The following is a 27,711-nucleotide window of genomic DNA, read 5'->3' on the forward strand; positions in this document are numbered from 1 at the left end:
ATTCATTAATTCGCAGGTCACATATATGATTTTCATATATTCACAGTCACATTATGAAAAGGGCTTTGGAAATTGCAGACGCGAGTGATTCAGGAATGTCGCACGAGTTCATGTTCCTACAAAACGGTGTTATGACTGACGATCAGAAACAAGGACTTTGATAACGAGAGTACATCGTGTTAGGATTCTCGCATGCGCATCTCTGTATTTCGCGAGCTGTCTGAGCGCAATTCTCGTTCCCAGAGCCCTCCTGAAGTGAAATCGTACGGCTCTGGCGACGAAAATGGAGAACCGGCCACGAAAATCACACAAACAAAGCAGTCATATTTTCACGCTAAACAGAGGCTACAGTTCCTAAATAGATGCTACCATAAGGTAAGTGCAGGTAGATACAATCACGTAGGAGGCATAAGTTACGTGAGGAGCGAACGGTTTATATGAGAGTCAGCACAAAAACTTGGCGCAATTACTTACATTTCGATGGCATGGAATAGTAGACGCGAGGAAGTTGATGGGGACCTTAGGCAATCAGGACGGCAACGCTTAGGAAGATTTTGATCGAAAAATGATTTTATATCTTTAGTTAGGATTTCGCAAATGGCTGGATGTGTTTACCGTTTCTAAGGGCGCCCACCTAAACTTCAGCGTGACATATGTAAGTAGCTGTGAGTTCCAAAGGGAAACTTAAGTAGTTTGCAATCTATGTTCCTGTTATGTGGACGCAAATTCTGGGGATGTCACGTTTTTGTTTTGCAGAGGAAGGTAAAGAAACGTACAAGTTTTAAAATGCCGTCGCCGAGCTATCATTCTTTTCATTAGATCTTTTGTTTTGCCACGTCTGCGTTGCAGTATCCGTCATGGTTTGTTTAAGTCTCAAAATATCCATTAGGTTATAATATCGCGGTCTCTTCACTTCATTACCCAGTTCAGTAGTAATTAAGTTGAGAGATAATCCACCTCTGTTATTCAGTGATTATGCCCTCAAGGGTTTCCATTAAATTAACCCGGCAGCTGACATGGCGTCGATAGAGTTAAAAAACGAGTATATTGGTCTAAACCAAGCGGAATGGAATGTTTATGGTAAACTGACGAATGCGTCTATTACGTTGTGCTAATTTTTTTGAAAGTAATATTTTTTACGTGGAAAAACGACACTCACTCTAAGTATTTTTACTTGATAGTTGTTCATGCAGAGGAGAAGATTAAGTCTCTCTTGTGCGTGTTTGTGAGTTCGCAGCTTGATAACTTTGGTGAAGTTTGATTCGCGGATCAGTTTAAATTGCATTCTGTATTTTCAATAGTAAAATTCATGATTGACATCACTCAATTGTGTAAAGGAGACTGAGCGTGGAAACTTTCAGTCCGGAAAGGAACTTTATTCAATTAAATTGACGAAACTTTTTCTGATTCCTCGTAAATGGGGTAGTATTAGGCTCTTGCCAAGAATTTCGGCTTTCTTCAGTTTGTGGCTTTAGTTTTCTCGGAGGGAATGAATTCTGCGCAATTCGTGATCAAAGAGACTCATCGGAAATATTGGCCGTGCGTTCCGTTTGAAGTGAAATGACTTCCTAGAGACTTAAAACACTCGTAGAGCAAACAAATAAACAAACTCTCGACCCTTTCTCGAGCATTTTTCAAATGTGTAATTGGAGTGAAAGAAGAAGACACATTTCCTAAAAAAAAATGAATGTTTCAAACTTAGCATAAATATTCAGCTTATTCTTCTTTCTCTTTGCTGTCAGTTAAGATACTATCTAGTCTGCCAGTTGTCAGGCTGAATTAGAACAGAAAAACAAACAGAGATGAAAACAGACGTAAACATCAACTCTTTACAATTTCGAAAAATTCTGAAGCAGTTTCGCAGAAGTTAGCTGACAGAGAACCAATTTTCTGAATCGAGCTCTCGTATCACGTACGTGTTATTTGCTGACTTTGGTTCATTGCTTTATCAAGTACTTTGGTTTCAGTCTAGTGCCTGATATTGCTGGTGTTCACAATGAGCATTGATGCATGTGAAGTGAATTGGACATAAATGGGCCATTAATCGAGGCAAGTGTAAGATAAATTGTGATAAAGCTGTTACAGAGTAGACAAATATAAACTCGTTAGTAAATGATTACTCCATCAGTGCACATTAGAATTTACAGACTTGAACATGGAAGATTTATTTTCTGTTTTCTGTTGACTGTTGTTTTCCTCACAGTTAGAGATTCAGGAAGTTGTTAGTGTTCATTAGCGAAGCATATGTCTGCTGAAAGGAAGAAAGTGCCGCTGGGGATGTAATATCGCCGCGTCACTGTTAACAAGCATTACAACGCAAGCAGTATAGCTTCAAGTTGCAAACTCGTGGAGTAAAGCGCTTCAATCAAAACTGCTATCTTGAATTCTCCTGTAAAAAAAACATAGATTAGATGATTTTCAAGGTATTGCCAAACACTTGGTGGTGTCCATTCAAAGAAAAGGGAGCTCTGTAATGAAACTGCCTTTTTCCTTTCTATTTTTCAGGGTGTGGTATTAATAAGGAAAAGTATTAGAACAGTATACAATTGCAAGTGAGGAAATGAAAGGTGTTGGGTAACTTTTTAGAATGAAAGTGATGATGTCATATTTGCCTCTAATAACGAAGACCCTCCTCCCCCCCCCCCCTTTCAATCCTGCTAAAAATACTTTTAAAAAAACTAAGGAAATTGTAATTATCTTAGCCCTTAAAGTGAGTGCCTTTTGAGTCTATGGACTTATTTGCAAGGGAAAAGTAAGCGTTCTTGATCTCTCTTTTTTCCTCTTTTTTTTCAGTAACTGTAATGAACTATATGACTAAGATCTCTAAATTAAGTCACTTTGGTAGGAAAACGGCGTTTTGAATGTAAACGAATTCACTAAATCATTTATTGTTAAGTTTATAAACTCATTCTAACGTTCATTTGCCGCGGTGAGTTCAGCTAGAATAGTAATATCACACAGTTATAATCTCGCTGAAACTAGCAATCTAGAGGAAAGGCCGTTTTTAACAAAGGAATGTGAGCGTAAAGTTTAGAGAACGTGCCCGCCAGGAGGTTCGCGCTATGAAAACAGTAGATGTTTTCTCTTATGACAACTTTCAGGTTAGAATAAATCACTTGTTTTAGGTGACTTTACTGTGGTCTCAACAGTTTGCAAATCGAAATGTTTTATAAAACTTAGCGAAAGACTCCGACACTTCGATAACTCCCACTGTAAGAAATTTCGCTCAAAATCGTGTCATTCAGCTTTTTCTCATGTTGATATGCTTTGCGTAACACTTCAGAACTTTGCTGTCAACTATCTAGTTTTTATTTTTACAGTAATTCAAACATGAAAAATTTTAAAAGTTATTTAAAGCTTTCGAAAGCGGAGTGGCGAGGTCAAAATTTAATTAAATATTTCAGAGCTCGGATAAGGAAAATGTAAGGATGAAAATGTCGGTACAAAGAAAAGGTTCTACGAAATCTTGAAAAATCTGCCGTGAATTTTGATTGAAACGTTAGTGGGAATTTAATGGCAATTAAACAGTCCTTAGCTTATCTTTTTTGTGTATTTTCTTTTTAACTTTGTTATCTCTCTGTAAATAAGACTTAAATAACAGTTTCACAGACATCACGTGCGCTCTACTATAAATTTTCAGACCTATTGCTCTCCGGCCGTGCTTCTTTAAGACCACCTGTTTTAAAAGGCGAAAGAAATTTTTCTTTCTCAGTAAACAGAATAACAGTTTACAAAACTCTCACCTGCCGGAGCATTGTGAATCTCCAGTGCAGTAAATGTTTTTCTAACCCGTAAAGGTTGTCTTCACCTCGTCCTCACCGCAATGGCAACAGTCGTGGGAAAATACTGATTTCGGAAGCTGAATTTAAATTGTTTACAGAAAGAAATTTGCGAAAGGTGAGTTCATTTAGAACTTCATTTTTGTCAGTTGAAATTTATAAATGAGTTGTTTTCCAAATAACATACGTTCTTATTCTCAACCGACACGATATCACATTATGAAAGTATTCGGCAATGCGAGAGAACAAGGTGATAACGTCGAGGTATGAAAGTGTCGATTTGGAATTTTTTTGTGCCCGATTTTCTTTCAGTCCGTAAACAACGCGATTTATCGTGATGATATTAATTCATGGCTTTTTTAGCCGAATGAGAGCCCTATAATGCCTGATGAGCGATTCCATTCAAAATAACATTGATAAAAGCTTACTTAGCATAACTTAGCTAACTGTCATAAACTCTCCTTTTTTGCCCCGTGACACAAGGTTCATCTGAATCGTATTAATTTAATAAGAGAATTTCTTCACTAAACTTCAGTTGAGCAGATCGTGCTGTCTCATGCAGGGTACACCGTGTTTTTGTTTCTATAAACTCCGCCAGTGTCACCTTTGCCTGTAGTTCTAAACAAACAGACACGTCATTTACCACAGCAAAAAAATAACTCAGGTCGTTGCTGCCAGAAGTATTCAATTCATCCTAAAAATATATCAACTTTTATCTGCATGACAATTTTTGTGCCCACAACATCGATTCATTCTAATAGAGCCAGTACTGACTGAAATGCACTTAGCTTTCTCAGACGAAATCGATCCACTTTTTGAGAAAAAGGTGAGATAAAGACTGACGTCTAAGTCAGAATGCGTTCTTGATGTGATGTTAAAATCTCCTAACTGATTTTCAACTGAACGTATTCCATTTAGGAAGGTGAATTCCTTCTCTGTTGTCACGAATCAAACGTAAGACCTGTAATTACTTCAATTTCCTTGCGTTTGATTGTTAAATTTCCTACCATCATTTCACACAATTCATTCTCAATTCAGTTTCACGATATGTCTCCTTGAAAAAAGTCCTTAACGGTCTTGAAGAGTGCATTCAGATACTAACTTTAGCAATGAAGAGGGTAAGTTTCTAAAGAAACTGTGGTGCTGCGTGAGTGGGAGAGTATAACAGGGTAATTTAGTATTATCAACTAAGTTGATAACGTAAATTGGCCACCGTAAAGAGTTAAAAAGCTGACGTTTCGAGTGTTTGCCCTTCGTCAGAGCGATTGGCGAAGGGCCAAAGCAAGAAACGTAAGCTTTGAAATTCTTTACGGTGGCCAATTTACGTTATCAACTGAGTTGATAATACTAAATTACCCTACTAACTTTAGCAATTCGATTCATGCTACCGGAAAGAATAGAAGAAAAAAAAACCGCTCCACGTAAATTTGTATTCCTCAACAAGTTTCCAGATTATTTTTCAGTTCTCCTCGGTCTTTAGTAAAGTTCAGTTTTACCCTATCTAAATTAACTTGTATCAATTTGTCGGCAGTTTTACTTAAATCTTAAACAGATCATTAACCACTGAAAGTCTTCATCATTTCGGCCATGCTATCATGATAATTTTGATCAGTTAAGAAATTTCTCTTTATCACAGTTTTTCCTTCTCTTCGTTTTCATGTTTTTGACTTTTACGTGATTCACAAAGTTGCTCTGTTCGTTACTGTGTTTGCTTCTTGTTTCCGCGTTGTTGTCATTCATTTTTTTTTTATTGTCGATTATGCGCGTAGCTGCAGTAGCCCAAGCGGAATGAATTCCGGCAAAAATTTTCGTTACACAGAACTGCACGAACCAGCACATAGAAGTGAAATTTCTTACTGATGAAGGAAAAGGAATGGAGAAAGAGTGAAGCAAACTTAAAATTTCACTGACTATCGCGTGGGTCTAAGCGAGATAAATATGGCGGCACCAGCACTTTTTGTCTGTCACGTCCTTTTTGAACTTCCAACCTTAGAGACAAGAGAGAATCATTCTTGAGAGTTTCTTGAATGAATGGTATCACTTTCTTTCCTAGAAACTTCTCGCGATAATGTTTTCCTCCTTAAAGACGCTTTTATCGAAATTGTCCCTGAAGCTCAAAAGTTGCGTGCAGAGTGTTAATGGAAGAAAATATTTCTGCTTAAAAAAAATGATTTTCTTTCGATTTTTCAGTCATGGTTGGTGTCGCACTCTGTGTTTTGTTTCAGCTATGGTTTGTTTATCTGTTTCGTAAAAATTATCCCAATTTTGGCATACCGTCACGTTCGGCCTCCATTCTGTCCACAGTTCAGTAAGCAATAAAGTTCATGCTTACATTTGAAGAAAAATCTTGTGATATCTTATTAGCTTTGAGAAACCATATTATATCGCAGCTGATCAGTGAGGGAAAAACCCTAACTAGAAAGGTTAGTAGTACAACTGATAGAGCAAATAGGGTCTAAATCTAATTTGAACGAATGTGTTCTCTTCACGGTTAGAATTTAAGCTGAACATGTCAGTCAATATTCAAGGATAGTCAGGGAGTGATTGGAAGGAAAGCTCAGGATTTGATTTGGTTTCATTCACTACTGATGGAGATTGTTTCAAAGCTTCGTAATCACATTACCGCAAAATCTTGCTTAAACCTTCAAGGTTCAATTTCCGTTGTTTCACTCACATCGGCTGAAACAGTCTTAAATAAGCATAATTTAACTCAGTCAATTGAAGTGGATAAACGTACGAGTTAAGATCATGAGAAATTATTTGGTTTGACTAAAGTATGTGACAAAAAGCACGTCCTAGGATAAATTTTCGTCAGTAAGTGTGCATGGTATGAAGTCTTTTTTGATTGTTTTAGAACAGTTAGATTTGAATTGGAATTTTTCTTTTTGTCCTTGAACTTGCTTCAAACAAAAATTTCTAAAAATTCCTGGGGCTCGTTTCTGAATCAAATTCTTTATCGTTCAGTTAAGTCTTGAAAAACAGACAGAATTTTCAATTTTTGAAGATAAGTCAACCTGTGAAATAAATTGGAACAATTTTAATCATCTGGAACAAATCGAAAACGCTTCAGGCGAAACAATTGTCGACTTCGTCGCAAAGAAAGTTCATTATGCTTTTCTCACCAAAAAGCTCACCGGTAAACTTGATTTACACTTACATGTCGATTTTTTATCGTTTTGATTAGTACAACTTCTTCTTATTTCAGTCGATATGTTACTGCTTAATAATCAGCCAAGTTGTTACTTTGAAATTGAATTTGTTTTGTCATCATGGGTGTGGTTTTGCAGTCAGCATTGCAAACCTCCAAATTCGTACAATCATTAAGATTTCGTCCGTAATGTACTTGACACTCGCAGCAAAAGTCTTTCCACTGGAAAAAATGCATCCATTATGAATATTCTTCCCAAAAAAGATGAAAACTGCATGCAAAGCAAACAAAAATCTTTGTATGTGGTATGGGGCTTTTGTAATTTTATGCACGCGAGCGAGTGATGTTTGATCCGCGCTATGGCATCCGCGGCCGCGTGCGTCAAACGGCGGGAAAATGACGCGTGTACTTGAGTCGTGTGTCACGTTCGTCCACTCTGCATTTTTTACCGCACAATAGAAGGGATGTGGTATCGAAAATTTCCCGTTATAAACAAGTGGTCGAGGAAATCTTTTGATCCAGTAAAAGCCACAATTGTCTCGTTAATGACAAACCTTATCACAATTAAACTGCAGGAAAGTGCAAAACGGCTTAGGATGGATTAAAACGATATTATGATAAAATGTTGGAATCAAGTGGCACTCTAGGCCATAGATATTACAACAATGACAGATTTTCTAGCGAATTGCTTTGTAAGTCTGGCTGTTCTAATGTCTTCTCGAAACATTTTCTACAAACGGTAGAAGAAAACGCTCGTTTTAATTATACACTTGAATTATTTGTTAGCCACATGGGTACAATACAAGAAATCCGTTGCACAATCGCTTTTTGAGCAAAGCCGATGGTTACACAAAGGGCAACATTCAAACGCCATAACTTTTGTTGACAGTCAGATCAAACTTAAAGCGTAAAGCTTTTCGAGTTTCTTTGTTTCGGCGGCAGTTGCCGTGGTGACCAAAAATCCTTTTGTTGAAGGTGGCAAGGGTTCAATTAGTAGCCGTGCCGTGATTGGTCGCGACTGGCACGAGAGAAAGAAACAGAGATAATTATTTAATTAAGATCCGAATGCGTGGGTTGAGGCAATAAATGACGTAACAACTTCACTCGCTCGCGCCTGCTGAGCATTAATAATTCATGAATGATTTCAGGAACCGTCAAATGGCAATAACAAGTCTTTTGTGTTTGACTGCAGACCTCATTCTAATTATGCACCTCAGTTGATGACTACAGATGCTTTCGCTCAAATAATCCGCCGCAGACATCTACATTCACCCTTCTTTTGCATGAACTAATGCTCTCTGTGTTTCTAGACAAAGCGATCTAAAAGTCGGTGGTTCTTCTTTTGCGAGTACCAGGTTCTTCGTTCTGACTCAACGGGAGGTGTATAGCTGACCGCACGGGTCGTATTTTACAGTTTACAAATCGGAGCGAATACAAAGTCGCGATGCCCAGCACGAGGAACAGAAGTCGTGTACCTGACCAGTCAAGCAATAAAATCGGCGTGAGCGATTTTGAAAAGAGAGAATTCGTCTCGCGAGTGAAAAGATGTAAACTTAAAACGAAAAAAACGCCTAACAACAAGAAATTACATGGGCAATTCGAGGAACAGACCGAAGGTATGTAAAAGTACATCAGTATTTTGATACCACAAAAATATATAATTACTATCTTTTGTGTCCGCTTAATAAACCTCAATAGCATGGAACAAAGGTGATGTCAACCGTCGGTCATAACAAATAGGTACGTTTTTTTCTATCAATATTTCCGTATGCATCTACCAGCTTACGAGATAGCCGTTACACTTTTTCAAAGTGGAACAATTCATTTTATAAAGAAGCAATCAATGATAATTTTCTATTTTTGCTGACGTAAAGAAATACAGTCAAGCTTCTGTAGCATTACGTCACTATTTTGCCGAAGGCAACACACGTTGTGTTCCATTCAGAGTGAATATATTCTTGAAAGCTTGTTAGAAACATACGGTGTAAGCCCCATAAGCTACCATGGCTGAATGACCGCCATTAGATATTTAAAAGTTTTACGCTCCATAAGAGCTTTTAGAATCAAAATTAATCCATGCCATTGTCTATATAATTACCCTTCAGAGAGTTAGATTTTGCTGATTGAAATTCCCTCGCACGAAATGTTGTGAGTGAACGAGTTGCTTGCCTGACTGCGCTTTTACGCAAGTCGCACTGTAATGTTTTGAAAACGTTCCCGCCTGGTTTTATTGCAACAGTTTCGGCTCAGGCAAGCGAAGAAAATGCGCAAACGTTCGAAAAAAAGTGATATTAAGAAATCATGGTATAGAGCACGGTGCGTAAAAATGAAAACGTCTCATGTGTATGAACTTCAGAGCGCTATTTGAACTTGAGTGCTGCGGATTAACTGTCACTGAATTGAAGGGCTTCACGACAAATGACTTGGCATTGTCTCGACTTAATATTGAAGCTGCTTATGAGGCTATTTCGTGGCCATGAATCAGCTATAAGTCTACCATCACTCACGTAAATATCGGATTAAAAATTGAGGCATATTTTCAGTGGCTAGCGCTCATTTCCAGAAGGTCTGCGCTGACAAACAAACGTTCGTAAGATTACAAGCGTGTTGATAGAAACAAATTTGTTGGTTTCCTGTCCCATTGTCAGCTCAGTTTTTCTTTTTTTACAGACACCGAGTTGATAATGAAAGATAGCAAGGCAAGAGTTCCGAAAACGAAGAAAGAACAACTAACGGAAACATTGCTTTGGTAAGGTTTAATCTTTGTTGTAAGACTATGGTTTCCTGTAAAGGTGTCACTGTTTCAAGTACCGCTGAAGATTCCAATGCACACTTCTAACACTTCTTAATTCTTTCAGTTGTTAACAATTAGTTCGGCTCTGCTTTCTTTCAAACGGCAACGCTTTCTTTTAAGGGACTTAGGTGCAAAAAATTTTGAGTGAAAACCGCAAAGCACTTCAAAACAAATTTGCACATCTTACCAACTAGGACGACAGAAACTAACATTTTTTCGTTAAGAAAAAAAATCCAAAAATAACTTTAAACGAAAAGCAACTGTATCATCAAAATCGCACTGTAGATCCAGTTACTATTATTAACAAGGTTTTAGTAGGTTAATAGAAGTTATGTCATGCTTTAAATAAATTCACATTTTTACAGTGTAGTATTTACTGTAAACACAGTCTTTTCATCCTATTTGCATGTCACAGATCAATTTGTTTCCACAACACTGATTTCATATTTTAAAAAATTTTCTGTAGCGATTTGTGCGTACTGCCTTAATATCGGCACTAATTTGCTAAATGTGGTTTCTACAAAATCTTGTGAATCTTCACACGTGTTTAACTACGTCCGGAAATTCGGCGGAAGACAAAAATTGAAAAACCACATAACTAGTAATTTAGTTGGAGTAGCAGCGTGAACTGCAAACAACACCAGTTACTGCACAGAATATTTTTTTTCAATTGAATATGCCGTTCTCTTTAGAAACCCCGTCAGCAAAATCTTTTGAACTTATTTAGACAAGGAGTATCTCTCAGCTGTTAATTAACTGTGTTGATATCATTGATACTCTTGAGAGTTCTATTTTGGTGCTTTCAGCAAACTTATGGTTCGTAGCTGTCAGCTTAAGTCAACTCTGTCAGGCGTAAAATAAATGAATATTTCTTTTCGGTTAACAGCTTGTAAGTCTGTAAGTAAACAAGTCTTTTACAGTGCGCCTAAACCTTTCATCGATTGACGTTCATTATGGTACACAAAAGCTTTGACGCACACTAGTCTTGGACTAGATATTAACCCATGTCACCCAGCCAGAAATACGTGGATTATTTTACAGAATTGTGCCATCCGGAATTTCTTAAGGCTTTATCAACAAAAGAGACACTTGCTTTGGTAAAATGCTTTTAGTAAATTTCTGTTAAAGAAAATACAATTAGGGAGCTCATGTTTCTAAATGTTTTTAAATGGATTTTTGAGTTGGGAGTTGTAGACCTTGCAGCAAAATTTTGTACACAATTTTTTTTACCATTTCGAGGGAAGTACATTCATTTCATTCCAGAATATTTTCTGAATTTTCTGACTTATTTTTTATATGGTATACAAGCTGTCGTTGTAGGAAAATTAATCAAGGAAGATTTTAGTTTAGCGAAAGTGTCTGATGACAGGAGCAATTTACAAGTTACCACCTGTTGATTTTAAGTGAAACAGTTACAGCATTTTCAAATTCTGCTATGTACGTGACACTTTCGTTCCAAGGGCAAGGTAACTTATCGGATAGACAGTTTGTTTACGACGGGAAAGAAATTCCTTCCCTCTTTAAGCTGACGTGCTATGCGTTAAAATCTTGCGGTTGAACTCGATTCAATTAATTTGTTGAAAGCGTCGTGATCACAAAAGACCGGAAAACAAATTCTCGAACCCTTGGAGGCCAGCGGCTTTTAATTCGAACACTTCAAATGTAAATTGTTATGATGTTCTTAAAACTTAGACGTTTGGAAATAAAATAACGTCACGGAAAGAATGGATATTCGGCCACAAATTAGGAAACCATACGTGATCCCAAAACAGATGTGTCTTTCCGTTTTGAGCACATGACAGGGGTGCTCGAAAAATATTTCACCAGAGGCACGATTTTTTTATTTCTATCACAATCGGGTTAGGAAAGTTTCTTGGAGAAAAATGTGGAAATTTACTAGTGGATTGCAGTTAGTTTTATGACGTTTTAAGTTTTTGAAAAGAGAAGAAAAAGATTGCCTAAAAAAGGATTCGAGGCTCATTTTTTTCCCCTTAGGAAGTAAGAGTTATTGCACTAACAGACTCGAAAATTCTCCTCACATCAAATAATGGCTTTAATACGAGATTACATTATTTTCTATTAAAGGTCAGAAACATACTTATATTTAGTATTATTATAGATGGTTTAGAGTAACCTTGATACTTAAAACTATTCTTTTGTTTGGTCAAAAGTCAAGGAATTATGCCTTTGTCTCGCGTTCATCTTATTACGGATATTCAAAACAAGAGATTAATCTTAACATGTTATCTATTACTCTTCTATCGAGAATTTTCTACGGAGAATTTTCCACCAAAATACTTTGGTGTAAAGGTCGATTGGATTCCATCTTGTAAATAAATAATGACAGAGACATTTGACGTCTTCAATGTTTGTTGTTCGAATAAAAGATTGAAAGAATGCAGCCTTGCTCGGTGCTAATGCCAACCAAAATATTGAGTTAAACGTAAACAATGAGTCACCGAGGAAATAAATGGGTGTTCTTGAATTATTCTGAAATACAGAGCTTGGGAAATGAAAATGTTCTCGGCAAACTCTTCAAAACCCTTCAAAAGCTGATATAGCTAATTCCTCTTTCCGAGAAAACCGAGTCTTTGATAAAAAAAACATTGTGTGAAGTCTGGTCGTCTCCCACATACATCAATGGGTGTGGTATTCGTCACGCAAAGATGTTTCTAAAGTTCTGTAGTCTCTTTAAACGTTTACACGAATTACTAAACAGTTTTTCACTAATTTCCAGCAAGCTTATCCAACATATATCACCTGAGCAGTTTGCTTTCTATTGGTTGTGAACCAATTCAGACGCACTTTTTCAATGTTTACGGAATTAAAACTTTTCTCAGTGACTGCCTAGAGAATTGTGAAAACGAAATCTGAACTGAGTGTATCTTTTACGCCCTTTGATTGAATGAATGACAGATAAATGAATTACTCTCTGGTCCTCCTTTTTTTGTTGCAGTTAAGCATGGGTATATTGCAAAGATATATACATTTTGACCATAAATGTTATATATTTCTACTGTTTTTACAGGCTTGAAGAAAACTATGTAATGTGTGAAGGTGTATGCCTTCCACGCTGTATTCTGTACGCTCATTATCTGGACTTCTGTCGAAGGCATAGTGTCGATGCAGCATGTGCTGCAACGTTTGGAAAGGTAATTTTATTCGATATTTTTTTTTTGGCAAAAGCACATTTGACTGGTATACTTCACTCAGCAAAGAGCCAGCGTATCTTTCTCATCCAATCATAGACATGCACACTACCTGTAAGCTCGGCCAATCACGTCCAGCGAATGAAAATAACCATGTTGCCAGTCGCGCGACTTTTCCCGACGTTCTTCACTGGTTGTATGCAAAGGACAAGAAGTGATGATGAAATTGATTCCTTTTTATTTAAGCTTAAAACTCTGAAATTTATACGAGAGAAAAGTTTTCGTATGACTCGCTGTATCAACCTGAAGCGATAAACTTTGGACATTTTTTTGCGCTAAGTTTTTCGCTGCTGGTTGTATTCCTAAACATGATGGTCGAAGATGTGTTTTTGTAATCCTTGTTTATTTTGAACTGAAATTGTTTTGAATAGTTTATTTAAGTCATACAAGAAGACAATACTTAGCAAAAGAAGATTCCTTTCTGATGACAGAGTAATTATCAAATTCTCTTTGGTGGGTTTGAGTTAGTTTCTCGATAAATGTTCCAAATAAAGGAAAATCTATTCCGGAACAGAATTGACTGTGCCATAAGAAGACAATTCAGAGTGTATGTCTTCTCTAGAGATTTTTATGATTTTCTGGGTTTAAAATCTCGAACTTTTTGACAGCAGGTAATACAGGCTAGAAATCTTAAGCTATTTTGTTTTTATTTTCAGACGATACGACTGAAGTTTCCTCAACTAACCACAAGAAGGCTGGGAACCCGCGGTCATTCAAAGTACGATGGCATTGACTGAACCAATTTGTTTTTTGAATCGCTAATCGTTTCCAAGATTTCGTTTATTTATACGAGCACTTAACAATAATATCTTGCCATCTCTCTCAGATATCACTACTACGGAATAGGTATCAAGGAATCCTCTGCTTATTATCACTCGGTATACTCAGGCAAAGGTTTAACGAGGTGAGGGAAATAATTCTCCGTATTGACTTCTTGTCATGGTATACCAAGCGACATCTCGCTGCTTATTTTGAGCTGTGTAATTAAATGGGTTTCTGTAGAATAATGGGGTTTGTTTATTGAAAAGACAATAGAAATGCCGGTTCTTTCTTATTCAAAACTCGTCGGGGATGAAAAACGGAAGTTTGTAATGTAAAGAAGTGTAAACTTTAAACACAGTAGAAAAATTACGTGGCAAAAAATAGCGTAAATCTGCGGTCTTACAATGCAATTTTCTCCGTTTGCAGACATATGTGATGTTGAGGTCTTTCCTCCATCTTAAATTAAGTACACATCTAGAAATTAAGTTGTTCCATTTATTTCAAGGTCACTTAATCATTTGACACCTTTTAAATTAAGGAGGCTATACTCAAAGTCAGTTACTTTAACGAACAATACAGCATTAATTGAGCTCCGGGGGGACACCAAAATGAATCGCCTAAGAATAGAAAAATATGTTACTCCCAAAGAACATAAAAGCAAAGATGTACATGACTAAGACTCTCTCAGGGGTTTCCATTTAAACCGGTTATTGGCGGTTTGCCGCCGCCTGTAGGACCTCGCACCGCCGTCTGTTCCGCTGGCGAGTAACTTCGTGTGTTTGGTTTCGACTTACGGCACAGCCGCCCAGCCCATCTCACCATCGGCAACCGCTTGTGGACTGAAAACGTCATTGAAGCCCCTACTATATATATTTTTGTATATAAAAGAGTTGACAACTTCGTGCGTAGGAGTGTTCTTAAATGGTAACCAGCTGAGATCGAAATACTTTACAGCCCATAATCTTTCTTAAGCCGAGAGGTCAAGCCCGGCTAACGTTTATGAATTTAAAGCTTTTTTAACTCTTCAATAAAACGCCCCAGCTGTTTTTGATTTCCATGATTCACTCGCAAACTTAAACGCCACTTCGATTTTTTTTTCTATCTGAATGATTTTGTTTTTTCAAAGTTCCATTTAAACCAGACTTTTGAGTATTTTAAGAGAGGTATTCTTGGTGTGTGGTCTGTTTGCATACTGCTGAATTAATTGTCTTTTACATTAAAAGGGGTGTTTTTCTCCCAATGTTTCCTTTGTAATTGGGCTAAACATAGGAACGGGAGCGACTGAACGGCGAGTCAATTTGGAAGACTTATTCTACCTCAAATTACAACAAAGAAATTCTAGACTTAACAACTGAAATGTGTAAAAGCACGGCTTAAGTTCATTCCGCGCCCGCGATCAGAAGAGACATGCAAACTAAAGGGCGAACGAGGCTGAACGGTTGTCAAGGGAAACGGCAACGGAAAGAGTTTTTGTTCCCAAACTCTCGCTATTTTTTGTCCTGCCTTCTCCGAATGTAAGCCTGACACAGGCCGCTAGCACTCACAGGCTTGTTTTCGTGCGATTCTGTTTGTCCTTTCATTGCCAAGAGTAACCAAGATGTAATTTCTCTTTACAATACCAACACAATGGTACACAGATTTTCGATGATATTAAAGAAGAATTTCAACAGGGGGATATTATCTGATTTACCACTATATTCTCAGATTTAACACTAGTTAATACATATGGCAAATGGAAAGGAGAATCACTACTAAAATCTGATGATTGAAAGCGTTTAACAGCCACCGCTGATAGCACCACTGACCCACATACAAAACAGGATGTGTAGGTTTCGCAACGTTTCGATTTCACAGGATACCCAAGTAAAAGTTTGCTTCTCAAGGAAATGCAGGGATAGTCAAAATTACACTCATATACCCCCGGCTTCAAACTATTCACTGATGGACGGTGACCGAAATTATTTGAAAAAGTGATTCACGACGGTATATATCTAACCGTCCGCCTCTCTAAAATTTCAGTTTAATCTAATATCTTCATCAATCTTTCCATTTCAAACAGGTTTTCTGGGTCAAAAGTCAAGAATGAGGTAAAGACTGTTCATGACCAAAAACGTGATTTGTTATTGCTAAGATTTACTTAAATGAGCAATTTTCCTCAGTGCGAGATTTAATTATTTTTGCCCACACACTATTTACCAATGTTCTAATATCTTTACTTAAATATTTTTTCTTTTCGTTAACGCACACCTCATGCATGATACTAATAAACAAGATACTTTCTTCGAATATAGAAGCGATCCTCGCAGTTATGAACACTAATGAACTAGTAGTTGAAATGAGACCTGATAAAATTCAGGCCCGTAGGGGATTTAAACCCATGACCTCAGCGATACCGCTGCAGCGTTCTACCAATTGAGCTAACAAGCCAACTGGGAGCTGGTCATTATGTTGGTTCCAAATAAACCCCCCAAGTGGTGAATAATCATTGTAAATATATGAAAGCATATATGTGCATTGTGGTTGAAGAAACGAATATAGCTCAGTTGGTAGAGCGCTGCACCGGTATCGCAGAGGTCATGGGTTCAAATCCCGTACGGCCCTGAATTGTTTTCAAGCTTTATTTCAGCTACTAGTTCAGTAGTGTTCACAACTGCAAGGATCACTTCTATATTCGTTTCTTCAACCGCAGTGCACATATCTGATTTTCATATATTTACAGTCATTATTAAGTTACTTTCTTGTTTGCAGGGCTCATTTTCAGTTCGAAAATACTCACTCAGCTCCAAAACTGGAACACTGTTACCAGATTTCCCAAATCCAAGGCTACTGGAGTTACCGGAGAAAATATCATTAGAAAAGGTAATAAGTTTTTACAACAGGAAACATCAATTATCTATTTGAATTTTCCTCATATCAAACTTATCCCATAGAAAACTGAACATTTGCTTAAATTGGTCCCAAGCCACCGTATTACTCACCTGACATGCGCAGAGCAATTAAATATGCAAAGAGCGCCAATGTTAAAAATGGCGGCCAACAGAGTGAAGCGGGAGCATAAGACTCCGAAGAGATTTATTGACGAATTCGTTGAAGCTAAGACCAAGCAATGCAAGAAAATAAAAACTACGGATAAGAATATTTATCCTGTAGAGATAATATAGGTCGACAAAGCGAGAAAACGTGGCAAAATTCATTTCAAAGGATACTGCGAGAAATTTGACGAATGGAGGCCTTGCGATGAACATAATTTGCCCGTAATGCGATTGGAACCGATGTCAAAACCAATCGATGATTCCTTCAGCGATCGCCAGCAAACTTTTTATGAACGCGTTTACAGGGAGATCAACCGAAAGTTGTGCTCCGGGCGCAGAGAGGATCCAGAAGTTCGTATTGAAATTCAAGTCGATGACGATGTTTTCTATAAAAGTCTTGGGAGGATTTCATTCAAAAAATATCAGAGGAATAAACTAATATATGAAATTCTTTCAAATGAAACTCTGGATTGTTATATCGGCACAAAGTGGAATGAGCGGATCATGAATGAAAACGGCGATTTTGCTTATGTTGTACTAGGGACTGTGAGATTTTGGTTGACAAAAAGAAACCCCATAGTGGAATTTGAATTAATTGGCGATAAATACGTGAGATCTGAAATCGAAGACGGGCATCGAGTCGTTTTTACATGTGTCCGTGGAGATGGCAACAAATGTGGATACAAAAATATGGTCCATCATTAATATATTTGATTTAGCACATGTTTATTGATTTTGATAGTTGATGTCAAAGAATTATTTTACTTGCATTTGAATTACCTTCATAAAATGTAAACATGTGGTTATAAATGACCCATATATTTCAGTCTGTGATTCTGTTGTAATCAATGCAGTAACATTTTTGAAAAAGACTCCTTGAATACTGTATACAAGAAACATTTCACAGGCATAGCAAATTATTCTACACAACGTCTACTAACAGTTTTTGGGTAATACACTCCTTTAATACATTGATATATTATATCATTACTGATTGATTAAATCACATCTTGGCTTCCATTTACCATCTATTTTAACAAGATGTGCACAGAAAGTGGGAGCATCGCATTTGCTGCATTTTGCAGTACATGTTTTGATGGTATGGCCAGAAGTTGAACAGTTTCCACAGTTGTAGCTTTCCTTCACCCTTTCCAAACCAGCAGCTTCCAAAAGCTGTATTCTGTGTTTTTTCAAGAAAAGTTGCTTTAGAGCAGAAACCCCTCTATGATTAGATGATCGAAAGTAGTCCTTTGATACAGTGTTGTTGTACTTCTCCATACCTTGCTGAGTGTAATAAGCTAAATTTTGGTATAGCTTTAAAAATTCAGGTACATGAACATACAAAGAATGCATATATGGTGTTACATCTTTTGCTTGGTAAAGGTCTAAGAATTTTTGAAACCATTTTTTGATTTTGTCCTTGAGGCTAGAGATAGCATCATCTGTAGTGTAATTAAGTTTAAGATCACCCATAATATATATGAAATTACCCCAAAGGGCTTGCAGCTTGTCCACATTATGAAACTCTGGTAATAGTAAGTGAAAATTAATATGTTGGAAAAGCAAGAGTTTTTCAGGTCTAGTAAGGTCTCTGTACTCCAACTTCTTGCTGTCCCTATTAATTTTCCATTCAAAATTAATTCCAAGTTCTTTTACAAATTTCTCATACCCAGCCATATGTCTATACTTATTTCGACAAAACCCATTTGAAAAAGTAGATACCTTGTCAATGGCATCTTTCCTGCGAAGTTCCCTGATCAGAAGTTCAATTAAATTATCAGATATTCTCAAAAATAAATGTAGTGTATCAATTATTACATGGTCAATAGGAATAAAATCAAATAATGGATTGGTTTTACAATTATATTGCTTAGATTTTGCATACTTACCTATTTCTTGTAAATCTCTTGCCCCAAGAGATTTGTCAGTTATAGACCACTTTTAACTGATGTCAAACCTTTCATTTCCTGGGCACTTACACCAAATACAAGAGAAATTTTGATTAGCAGCCCCTGAACCACAAACACAGGCTAGAAACTTCCAGTCTCCTCCCAAAAAATACTCAATGCTATACTTATGATTATTTACAGTAATTTCTTTTAAATTTGACATTTCATTATTTAGATCAGCAAGGCTTTCTTTAAGATTGTCATAGTTCTCTGTTGTCTTAATTATTGCTAGAACATAGTTCCCTTTTTCATTCATTGCTGCATCCTTTTCATTCAAAATTGTGTATGTGACATTTTCAAGTTTAAGCCTTTTCCCAATGTTGGTACCATCACCACTGAGCTTTACTTTAATAGTAGTAACCTTGTCCAATACTCCATTTTTCTGCAGCCTTTTAATCTGTTCCTCAAGACTCTCCCTGAAAGAAATCTGTACTCCCTCTGCCTCCCCTGGTGTACTTCTCAGATTCCAATTGGCATTTAGTTTATCTAGGTGTTTGCATATTTTATATTTTGTGGGCATGTCTTTACACTTCATGGCCAACTCATGCCAAGCTTCATTAGATATATTCAATTTTTCCTTCAAGTAAACCCACATATTGATGTCATCAATATCATTGTCAGTCAGTTCTCTTGGCTCTGTTTCCAATAGTTGTAACTCTCCCTCTTCTACCAATGAAATAGTTTCATATTGTTGAGTGTCATTATTAAATACCTCAACCTTGGTGGCAATAAAATTGTAGAGGCCTAAAAATGACAGTGCTGAGTGGCAGTCTTCTTTAAATCCTCGCCTTAATCTTGCCTGATGTTGTTTGGTATAATCAGTGAAACGTTTGCTTTTGTTTGGACCTCTTTGTCCCTTTTTTTGCATTCTTGCTGCTTTTTTCGCAAATCTTTTGAATTTTTGTTTGTATTGTTCTTTTCTGTTTTCCGAATCCCTAATAACATCTTCAAACTCCTGCTCAATTTTTAATCTCTTTGCCTGCTCTGCGACTAAATCCAGTTCAGCTTTCCTTTTCTGCCCACGAAGCTGTTGGTTTTCCTCAATCAATGAGTTGTTTTCAAGCTCATGATAGAAAATTTTGAAGGAGTGGTTTTTTGCCTTCCACGCATCAATAAGCTTCTTTATACTTTCCCCCCCACTTTTTGACGCTTTCTTGAACGCTGAATGGAGGAGAGAAATATTTTTCCTGAAGACGTTGAGAATTCTGGAATTTATAACAACTCCGCGAATCTCAGATTCCCTCAATATTTTTTCCACGATTCCCACAATCACAGAATCAGCACTTTCGTCGTTCGGCTCTTGATCAGACTTCTTCGACAGTGAATATATGAGATAGCTGATTAAAAAAAAATCAATTCGGTGAAAAAAAATTGAAAAAAATTAAAAAGAAAAAAGAAACAGGTTGGAATACACTTCGATAAACGCAATTTTTACTTACTTGTTTATTTCGTAAGTAAACCAAGGCAGTTTTTCCCCTTTTGGACCATTTGTTTCTTCGCCGAAATCGTTTTGTGCATCTACCGCCACCGCGAGAAGAGCCAGCGAAGAAAAAATCACCAGTGCGTAAACTTCGAGTCCCATTTCCCGAACCCAAACAATATCCAAACCTCATGTATTATACATCAAATTACGCCAAATTTATTGTTTTTTTCGTATTTCGCGGTAATGACCAGTTTTAGGCATGCGCTTTAGAGTTATAGCCCCAGACTCCATGGCCACTGCTTGCATGTGGCGTGAACCCCTCTTCGATATATCTGAATCGCTAACCATAAGTCTCAAAAACCCGAACGAAATATTTTAATGATTTCCTTCAAATACAGTGGTATAGAAAGCTTATGTACGTTAGTTTTAGAAACTGAAGGTAAGAAAGATAGCAATTCAAATGAAATACACGAAAAAGAGGAAAATGTTCGAAAAGTAGCGTGTTTTTGACTGACCTCAGACTGCGTGACATGTCACGAAAATCTACAGAGGCAGATGTTAAACGTAAGTTTGATATGTGCCTCTGAGTATTGTGTGGTCACATTAAATTATCCCTTTCCACCCTAACATCAGTATGCATATTCTCCATACTGTTCTCCACACGTTTCCTAAGTTGCCAACAAGGAGAGTTTGTTTAACAATCAAGAGCTTCTTTAGCTGGTGATCATTACCTTTATTCTCATGACCTTAATATGTGACTCAGGGTTGATATTGTAGGGAGAAATTAGATGCGAGTCACTCTTAGGGGGTAAAGGGTTAAAATCTCTAGTTGATATGTTTTTAAAAATGCAAGAGAAAAGATGTCAAGTGCGCGGCTTGTACAGCCAGGTAGAAACCATGTTCTCTTTTTCTTTATACAAATTTATAATACACCATTTCAGCAGCTATAGATATGCTAACATAGATTCCCTGGCGACTACCATGACAAAATGCGAAATTATCCCTTCCAGCTATCACATATTTCCTCTTGGATCATTCTAAAGCATTTGGTGTTTCTTCAAGGAAGCACCACCCGTTGATAAGATTTTTTTTCCACTCTCATCACCTATTTACTAAATATTCTTTTGAAATTATTAGGAGAGGAATTACTCGTTGAATAATTGTTGTATTTAGGGGGGTTAAAATCGAAATGAAACTTCGACAATATTTTAATTTCGGTATTAAAACTGTACATACGACTTTTAACATATTTTCAGGTTGAAACGTTCGTAGTTATGTACAAGACTCACTGTCAATGTATACTGGACACTGCAATTAATGCAAATTTTGATGAGGTAAGCTGATACAACTGGCGAGGTTCATAGAATGATTTGTGATACAGGTTGTCCCATACCATTGGTGCCTTGGTAATCTCACTGTCCTTAAAAAAATCCTCATTGTAATGAAATGAGTAGTCACCCTAAAGATAAACTACGAGCAGTTCCTTCTTTTCGACTAAGATCGTCGCGCGAGTTAAGAAAAATCGCCGAAAAAAAAAAAATGATGTAAGCGCGGAACTCTAAGAGTGAGGCGCTACTTTTCGTGCACTCAACTCCCAGAGGTTTGTGCGTCTATCCTTAGTGAATTTGCCAGGCGTTTTTAAAGTTAGCTGTGCACAGTCCAACCTGACTAAACAAGATGACATGCTTTGTGCGTCTCATTTCAGATAAAAAATTTTCTTCTCCATTTTTGGCAAGGAATGCCCGATCACCTTCTGCCACTGATGAACACAGAGGTCGTTGCTGATGTCATTTGTGTTTGTGACTCAATTTTATATAAGGTACTCAAATAAACGATTCTATAAATCTAGTGTCTGTTCATCCAGAAGAATAGATTTCAGTTTTGCGTTTTTCTTTTATCAGCTTTCATCTCAAAGAAATATGCAATGATGAATATAACTCAGTCAGATTTTTTACTTCCTCGATCATGATTCTATTATTTGAAAATTACATTCAAAGGCTTTTTAGGCCTTTCTTTCGGAATGTTGTCAGTGAAATAGTCAACTTTGCGTGGAAGCACTACATATCGATATTCCTATCCTAGCTGTACAAGGGAAGTTTGTCACTATGGACATAGTTACACTGTAGCCTTCTACAGCTCAGTGGCAGAGCCTCCGGAAGGTCTTAGGTTTGGCTCCTATGAATGGGAGAACTCGTAGTTTTTATTATCCGAGTATACCCGTGCATTCACTAAAAAACATTATCATTCACTTGAAAATCACGAGGCTTAAAATTTACTATCTTCATTGACGTCAAAATAATCTATTTTTTAATTCCGTTTCTTGTCAGGTTCTCATGGATGTTTTGGTTCCATCTACAATGCAAGACGTGCCAGAAGGGTAAACTGACATTTATGCCTTTTTCGGATGAACTATAATCTTATGCTTGAATTGCAAATTAAACATTGTTTAATTTTTTTATCTCTCATTTCAGTCTCCTCGCTGATATCAGGACCTTCGCGAGACATTTGGAGTCCTGGGTAATAGCTGCTACAGTTGAGCTACCGGATTATCTTAAAATGGGAAAAATTCAAGGTTTGATAACATTGTGACCGGAAATTTATTTAACGTTTATTTCTGACATATTATTCCTTATTTCTCTCTAGAGTAACCTTCTTATTTCATCTTTTAATTCTGTTTTATATTTAGCTGTGAGACGTTTTGTTCAGTCACTGAGAAGACAGACATCTTTCCTGCATCTTGCACAGGTAAGAAAACCGAGCCAGCAGAGAGAACCTAAAGTAGCTCTAGGCAAGATTATGTCTTGAATTCTTTTGAACTCTTGGAAATCTTTATCAAGGATACTTAACGCCAATTGCAATAACGGAAAAAAAGTCTCAAAGGATACAAGTTAACCTTGAGATATAATTAGCTCTGAGAGAAATTGTATGTATAATTTCTCCTTACAATTTCGATACATCATCCAGCGAACAGCTGACGAGAATAGACAAAGTTAAAAGCGGCAGGGTCTTATCTTAATATGATACCAAATTCTCCGAACTGATTTACAACGTAACTTTTAGCAGTCAGAAGAGAGACTCTACCGACCATATCGTTAAGGTCCCAGCATAATGAAGCAGTCTGAATCACGAGGCAGGTATAATTTGCATTGTGTTTATTTTCCAGACCGCACGACCCGTTTTAGCAAATCAAGAGGTTGTCGATCACATGGTTAAAGACATTGAGAAGCTAGACAATGGAAACAGTGCAAGACAAACTGTTCACACAAAGACTGAGAAGGAATGCGAGGATGGGTTTGATAATGAATGTAAGTAACAAATGAAACATTTCTACTCCAGTTTCATCGTCTCCAGAAGCATTTTTCACGAAATTGAGGCGTTTGGTATTTTAATTTTTCTTTTTGTTGCCTTGCATTGATCTTTTTAGTTCTCCAAGACTTCGTGGAACTGCTGCGGGAACAAGCTCCTTTGGAATCTTACGTGGAATGGCTAGATAGACTGGTCGAGACAAAGATTATTAGGGTACGTTATCACCATGCGTACATGATGTGCACTTGATGCACATGAAATGAGCATGTGATCAGCACGCAAAGTCGGAAACTGCGCAGATAAACTACCTGCTCTTTCAGAGGTCAGAAGGATTGGCTAGATAATTTAATTGAGGGCTGTAAATTTAACAAAAATCTGATATAGTATTATTTCAAAAAGCATTTGTTCTCTTGTTTGTTTTTAATTCTTAATGATAATCCACGTTGCATACTATTGCAGCCCTGCGAAGGCACTAGTGACGACTTCAAAAGCCGAGCCCAGGAGTTTCTTTTAAGATGGTCATTCTTGGGAGCGAGGCTGATGCACAATCTTACGCTGAACGCCTCGACGCACTTCGGTTAGTACGCTAAACTTAGAAAATCTTTACGTATGGGCGAGGTTATCCGCTCAAGTTATCGATTATCCCTTGTGAAATAAGAAGCTTTAACCTTTATCCGAAGCTGTGTCACATTATTAGCTTAACCTTTGCGTTTTTGTTGCGTGAAAGGCCTGTAGCTCTCGTTAGTCGGGTCCAAAGTCACCAAAAAGATTGAAAATAGCTTTCACTGCAAAAGCAAACCATATAAGCCGTCTTTATTTTAACTTTACTTCTAAAAGAAAACCCAACTCAGGAAATCGTTTGAAAAGACAACCAAGGCACTCAGTTTTTGCCATTTGCTCTTCATATAAAGAATTCTTTATTGGCTCCGTGCTCAGAATTTTTGCACACCAACACACTTTTATTTCTTTATTTCACTCATGCCGTAATGCGCCTCTCGATGCTTTGTTTTACTAAAAATTTCTTAATTATTTTAAGGTTCATTTCACCTCATCAGAATGCTTCTTGATGAGTATATGCTGCTCGTTATTGAAACAAAATTCTACAACGAAACAGAGGAGAAGCTACAAGAAATGTTGGACAGGCATCTCAAAATGGGTGAGCCGTTATCCCTACTATTACGGATAATGTCTAGCTAAATGAAAATGAAAAGTCGCCATACCGGGCTCTTGGTTCTATATTTTACATCTCAGTAGCGGGGAGAGAAGATGGTCTTGAGGCTTTATCCGTAAAGTTCTAAGTTTATCACTCTTTTCTTTTATTTCTCTTCTTCAGGTGAGGGAGTCGACAAAGAAAAATCTCCGCTTCGAGTACAAACCGTTGTGACAAAAACAAAGTTCACAGTTCCCGATAGCGTTGTACTCAACGGAGGCAAACTGCCTCCTAAGATTGAAGTCGAAGAACCTGAATACACTTGTCGTCCGTCCAATCGCAACAAGCGGACGAAGTCACGTGATCACCTAAATGGCGTGAAACCAAGGCCCAAGAAACTGTCCTCTCATCGCCTGAGCGCATGCTCTATGATGAGTGAACCGATGTCGCCTGCGATGAATGGTTTCCCGCCCACACCGCTGGAGTCGACCGCCTTCATTATGCCGTCTCCTAAGGAGAATTACTTTCCTGGTCACAATGGAATGCCTCAAGCGCCTGTGCTCACGCCACCTGTGTCACCAGCGGTTTCGACAGGATTACCCAGAAACGCTCTAGGGAACAGCAACTTCTCACAAGTGACGTACACAGCCTTAGGCGAGAAAAAGCAGCCTTGGGGATATGCCATACACGGCGATGTAAACCCTTCATCTGAGGCGATTGACAGCCTGGTTGCGCAGCACTTCAATAACTGCGGGCTTGGTGGATTCGTGGCGCCAAATCGGTACCAGGCTCCGGCGACTAACGAGAGTTGTTACATGGCTAATGTAAGTTAAGGGCGAGTGAAATAGTACAATCACTCTCTTCAGACAAATATGAGCGAGTGGTCATAAACATTTTTCCTTAGTCTAGCTCAGTGTAAGCCGTTGAATTATACTCTATCAATTCTATGCCGCATCACTGTTATTCATTTGGGCTGGTAAGAGTTTTGATAATAAATACACTAGAATTTGAAATCCTGTGTTAGATCGTTATTGTTATTGTTAAGAAATGCATATTATATACAGTATTTATCCTTGCTAGATCAGTGTTTAGAAAAATAAGTAACTCGCGTTTTGGATTTTAATGAGCTCGTAACCTATTCCCTTTTTTCCCATTCTAGGGCTATGATCACAGTCAACAGTACGTTGAAAATGGTACTGGTCATTCAGGTCCCTCGCCATATCACGCGATGATGAATCACGCAAACGTACCTTATCCACAAGTAATGCAAGGCTACTATATGCCAGTCACGCAACACGCATCACGCAATCACGTGGAGCACGTGAGCACAAGCGCAGAAGTTCCTTTGATGGCCTGCAGTATGGTTTACTCTGAAGCGCCAGGAATGTTGGATGAGGGAGTCGGGGTCGGGGAACACACGGACGAAAATGAGGAATACATCAACATGACAGTCCACAAGCTGTTTAACGGCGACTGTGAGTTGGAAAAGATGGATTGTGTTGATGAACCAGGAATACTTCCTTCTATCAATTCACTTCTTACAGAAGCAGCCATTTAGATATCACATAGATAGAAACTGAAAAACTTTTTTCTTCGAAAAAATGTACAGAAACAAATCCAGAGGATATTTTGCGCGATCTTCTTATCACTTGCGGCTTGAACGTGGCAATTTCGAGAGTAAATTCCAACAATTTTATTTGATTAACTTTTTTCGCGCTGGAAATTCCCTGAAAAAACTAATCTTGGTCATTTTGAAACAGCATTGTTTTGGATAAACGGACCCAAGGAGATCACTCAAAACTCCTCAACTTTCCCTGTAATAATTTTAGAAAAAACGTTCAGCATATTTTGGAGAACAGCACGTCATGAAGTTCTCATCGGCAACTACAGTTGTCGAGCTCGTTCAGATTTACTCTTAATTATCTATAACCTGTCAAAAATTCACTGATGATAAATTATGATTCAAACGTAATAGAGAGTCGTGTTCAGAATCTCTAAAATATTCACCAAAAATTTGCAAAATTATCGGCTTAATTGTATTTCAATCATTCGTTTAGGTTTCGCTTACCCCTGTCATATAATTGTTTTTGCTATCACTACGTATGCTAACAAGTTAGATAGGAAATTAGATCATGATTTTAAATTTTGATTTTAGTGGTTAAATGATATATCACATATTTGAAAATAAGGATGAAAATAATTTTGAGATGAACGAATGAAAATGATTGATAAGAATTAGAAATTTCAATGAAACACATTTTGTAAAATAGGAAATATCATGAAGCGACATATTTTTATACCGTAGCTTATTTTTGTGTATATTTCATATTTTATATGGCTGTATTTTTGTATTTTAAACACTTGTTCCTACTCCGACTTTAGTTGTATTACATGTTCTTTTGTAGACGAAAAGTTCAAGGAATATATTGTTAATAAAATTGAGACTTTTATTTGTTAGAAGATGTGTACGGACTCTCTTCATAGGAACGTGATCATCAGCGTTATGATATGGTGTAAGTTCTCCTAACGCCTCCCAACCTCTATATGCGAAGGCGACGGTTGTATGACAATTACGTTTTGACATTAAAATGGTGTTGTCACAGGCAACTGGTTCTGTTTCCCGTGGCAACGTCCTTTGACTTCCTTTTGCGGGTTTTCGGGTTTGACGGTTGGCGACGCACGGCTCCCAAGATTTGGTTATCAGTGGAAACGAGGAAGGTTACTCGTGTCAACACCAAAATTTTACGGTGAAAACCCCGTCTATAAACTTTTACCCGCCCACACTCAGCTGATAATCATAGTGTCGCTCGGGCTGAATTTTCGGGTTAAGTTACCAATTCTTGAATGCTGCAAAGCGCGATAAATGGATCAAATAAAACGAACGGGGTGGTCAGAAGTAAATTCGAGGGAGTTACTACCAAAAAAAATCCTTGCCGGAACTACTCCCACCCGAACGATCACACTACAAAGTCAAATGTTGCTCTCGTGTGAAAACCATTAACCGTTTAATATTAATGATGAACAGACGCCATTGTGAAGGGGCCATCAAGGTAGGCGGGTGTGATTGTAACTGCTAAAAAATCCTTGAAAGGGAAAGACGAAGTCAGCAGGTTAAAGTCATAGAAACGCCAAGACCTTTACCCAACAAGGTTGGTTAAA

At 37.5% G+C, this 27,711-nt stretch overlaps 1 protein-coding gene across 12 annotated transcripts; it reads left to right on the plus strand.

The window, feature by feature from the left end:
• LOC113664976 (DNA-binding protein RFX6) lies at window positions 1–27,009 on the plus strand. Of its 12 annotated transcripts, none has more exons than XM_089201382.1 (22): window positions 253–375; window positions 1,968–2,049; window positions 2,506–2,552; window positions 3,798–3,897; window positions 8,283–8,543; window positions 9,598–9,676; window positions 12,750–12,873; window positions 13,587–13,648; window positions 13,757–13,834; window positions 15,752–15,779; window positions 16,441–16,551; window positions 21,353–21,430; window positions 21,802–21,915; window positions 22,424–22,473; window positions 22,568–22,668; window positions 22,783–22,841; window positions 23,260–23,401; window positions 23,521–23,615; window positions 23,862–23,979; window positions 24,439–24,558; window positions 24,736–25,376; window positions 25,712–27,009. In XM_089201382.1, exons 5-22 carry the CDS (start codon window positions 8,372–8,374, stop codon window positions 26,108–26,110), a joined length of 2,571 nt encoding a protein of 856 aa, XP_089057508.1. In that variant the 5' UTR covers window positions 253–375; window positions 1,968–2,049; window positions 2,506–2,552; window positions 3,798–3,897; window positions 8,283–8,371; the 3' UTR covers window positions 26,111–27,009. The 12 variants fall into 12 exon arrangements, with proteins under 12 accessions (XP_089057511.1, XP_089057515.1, XP_089057508.1 ...); XM_089201380.1 differs by having other exon boundaries at window positions 269–375; window positions 2,506–2,567; XM_089201383.1 differs by lacking the exon at window positions 3,798–3,897 and having other exon boundaries at window positions 273–375.
• The last annotated feature ends 702 nt before the right edge of the window (window positions 27,010–27,711 follow it).

Source organism: Pocillopora damicornis, chromosome 3 (assembly GCF_964200805.1).
Source record: "Pocillopora damicornis chromosome 3, jaPocDami1.2, whole genome shotgun sequence".
In the NCBI taxonomy this organism is placed as follows: Eukaryota; Metazoa; Cnidaria; class Anthozoa; order Scleractinia; family Pocilloporidae; genus Pocillopora; species Pocillopora damicornis.

What these genes read in the sequence shown, in the direction of transcription:
- LOC113664976 (XM_089201385.1), top strand. Translation starts at nt 8,372, where the DNA reads ATGCCCAGCACGAGGAACAGAAGTCGTGTACCTGACCAGTCAAGCAAT. An exon ending in AGAAAATATCATTAGAAAAG is followed by an intron (nt 16,552 to 21,352) that starts GTAATAAGTTTT and finishes ACATATTTTCAG; the next exon opens with GTTGAAACGTTCGTAGTTAT. An exon ending in TTAATGCAAATTTTGATGAG is followed by an intron (nt 21,431 to 21,801) that starts GTAAGCTGATAC and finishes GTCTCATTTCAG; the next exon opens with ATAAAAAATTTTCTTCTCCA.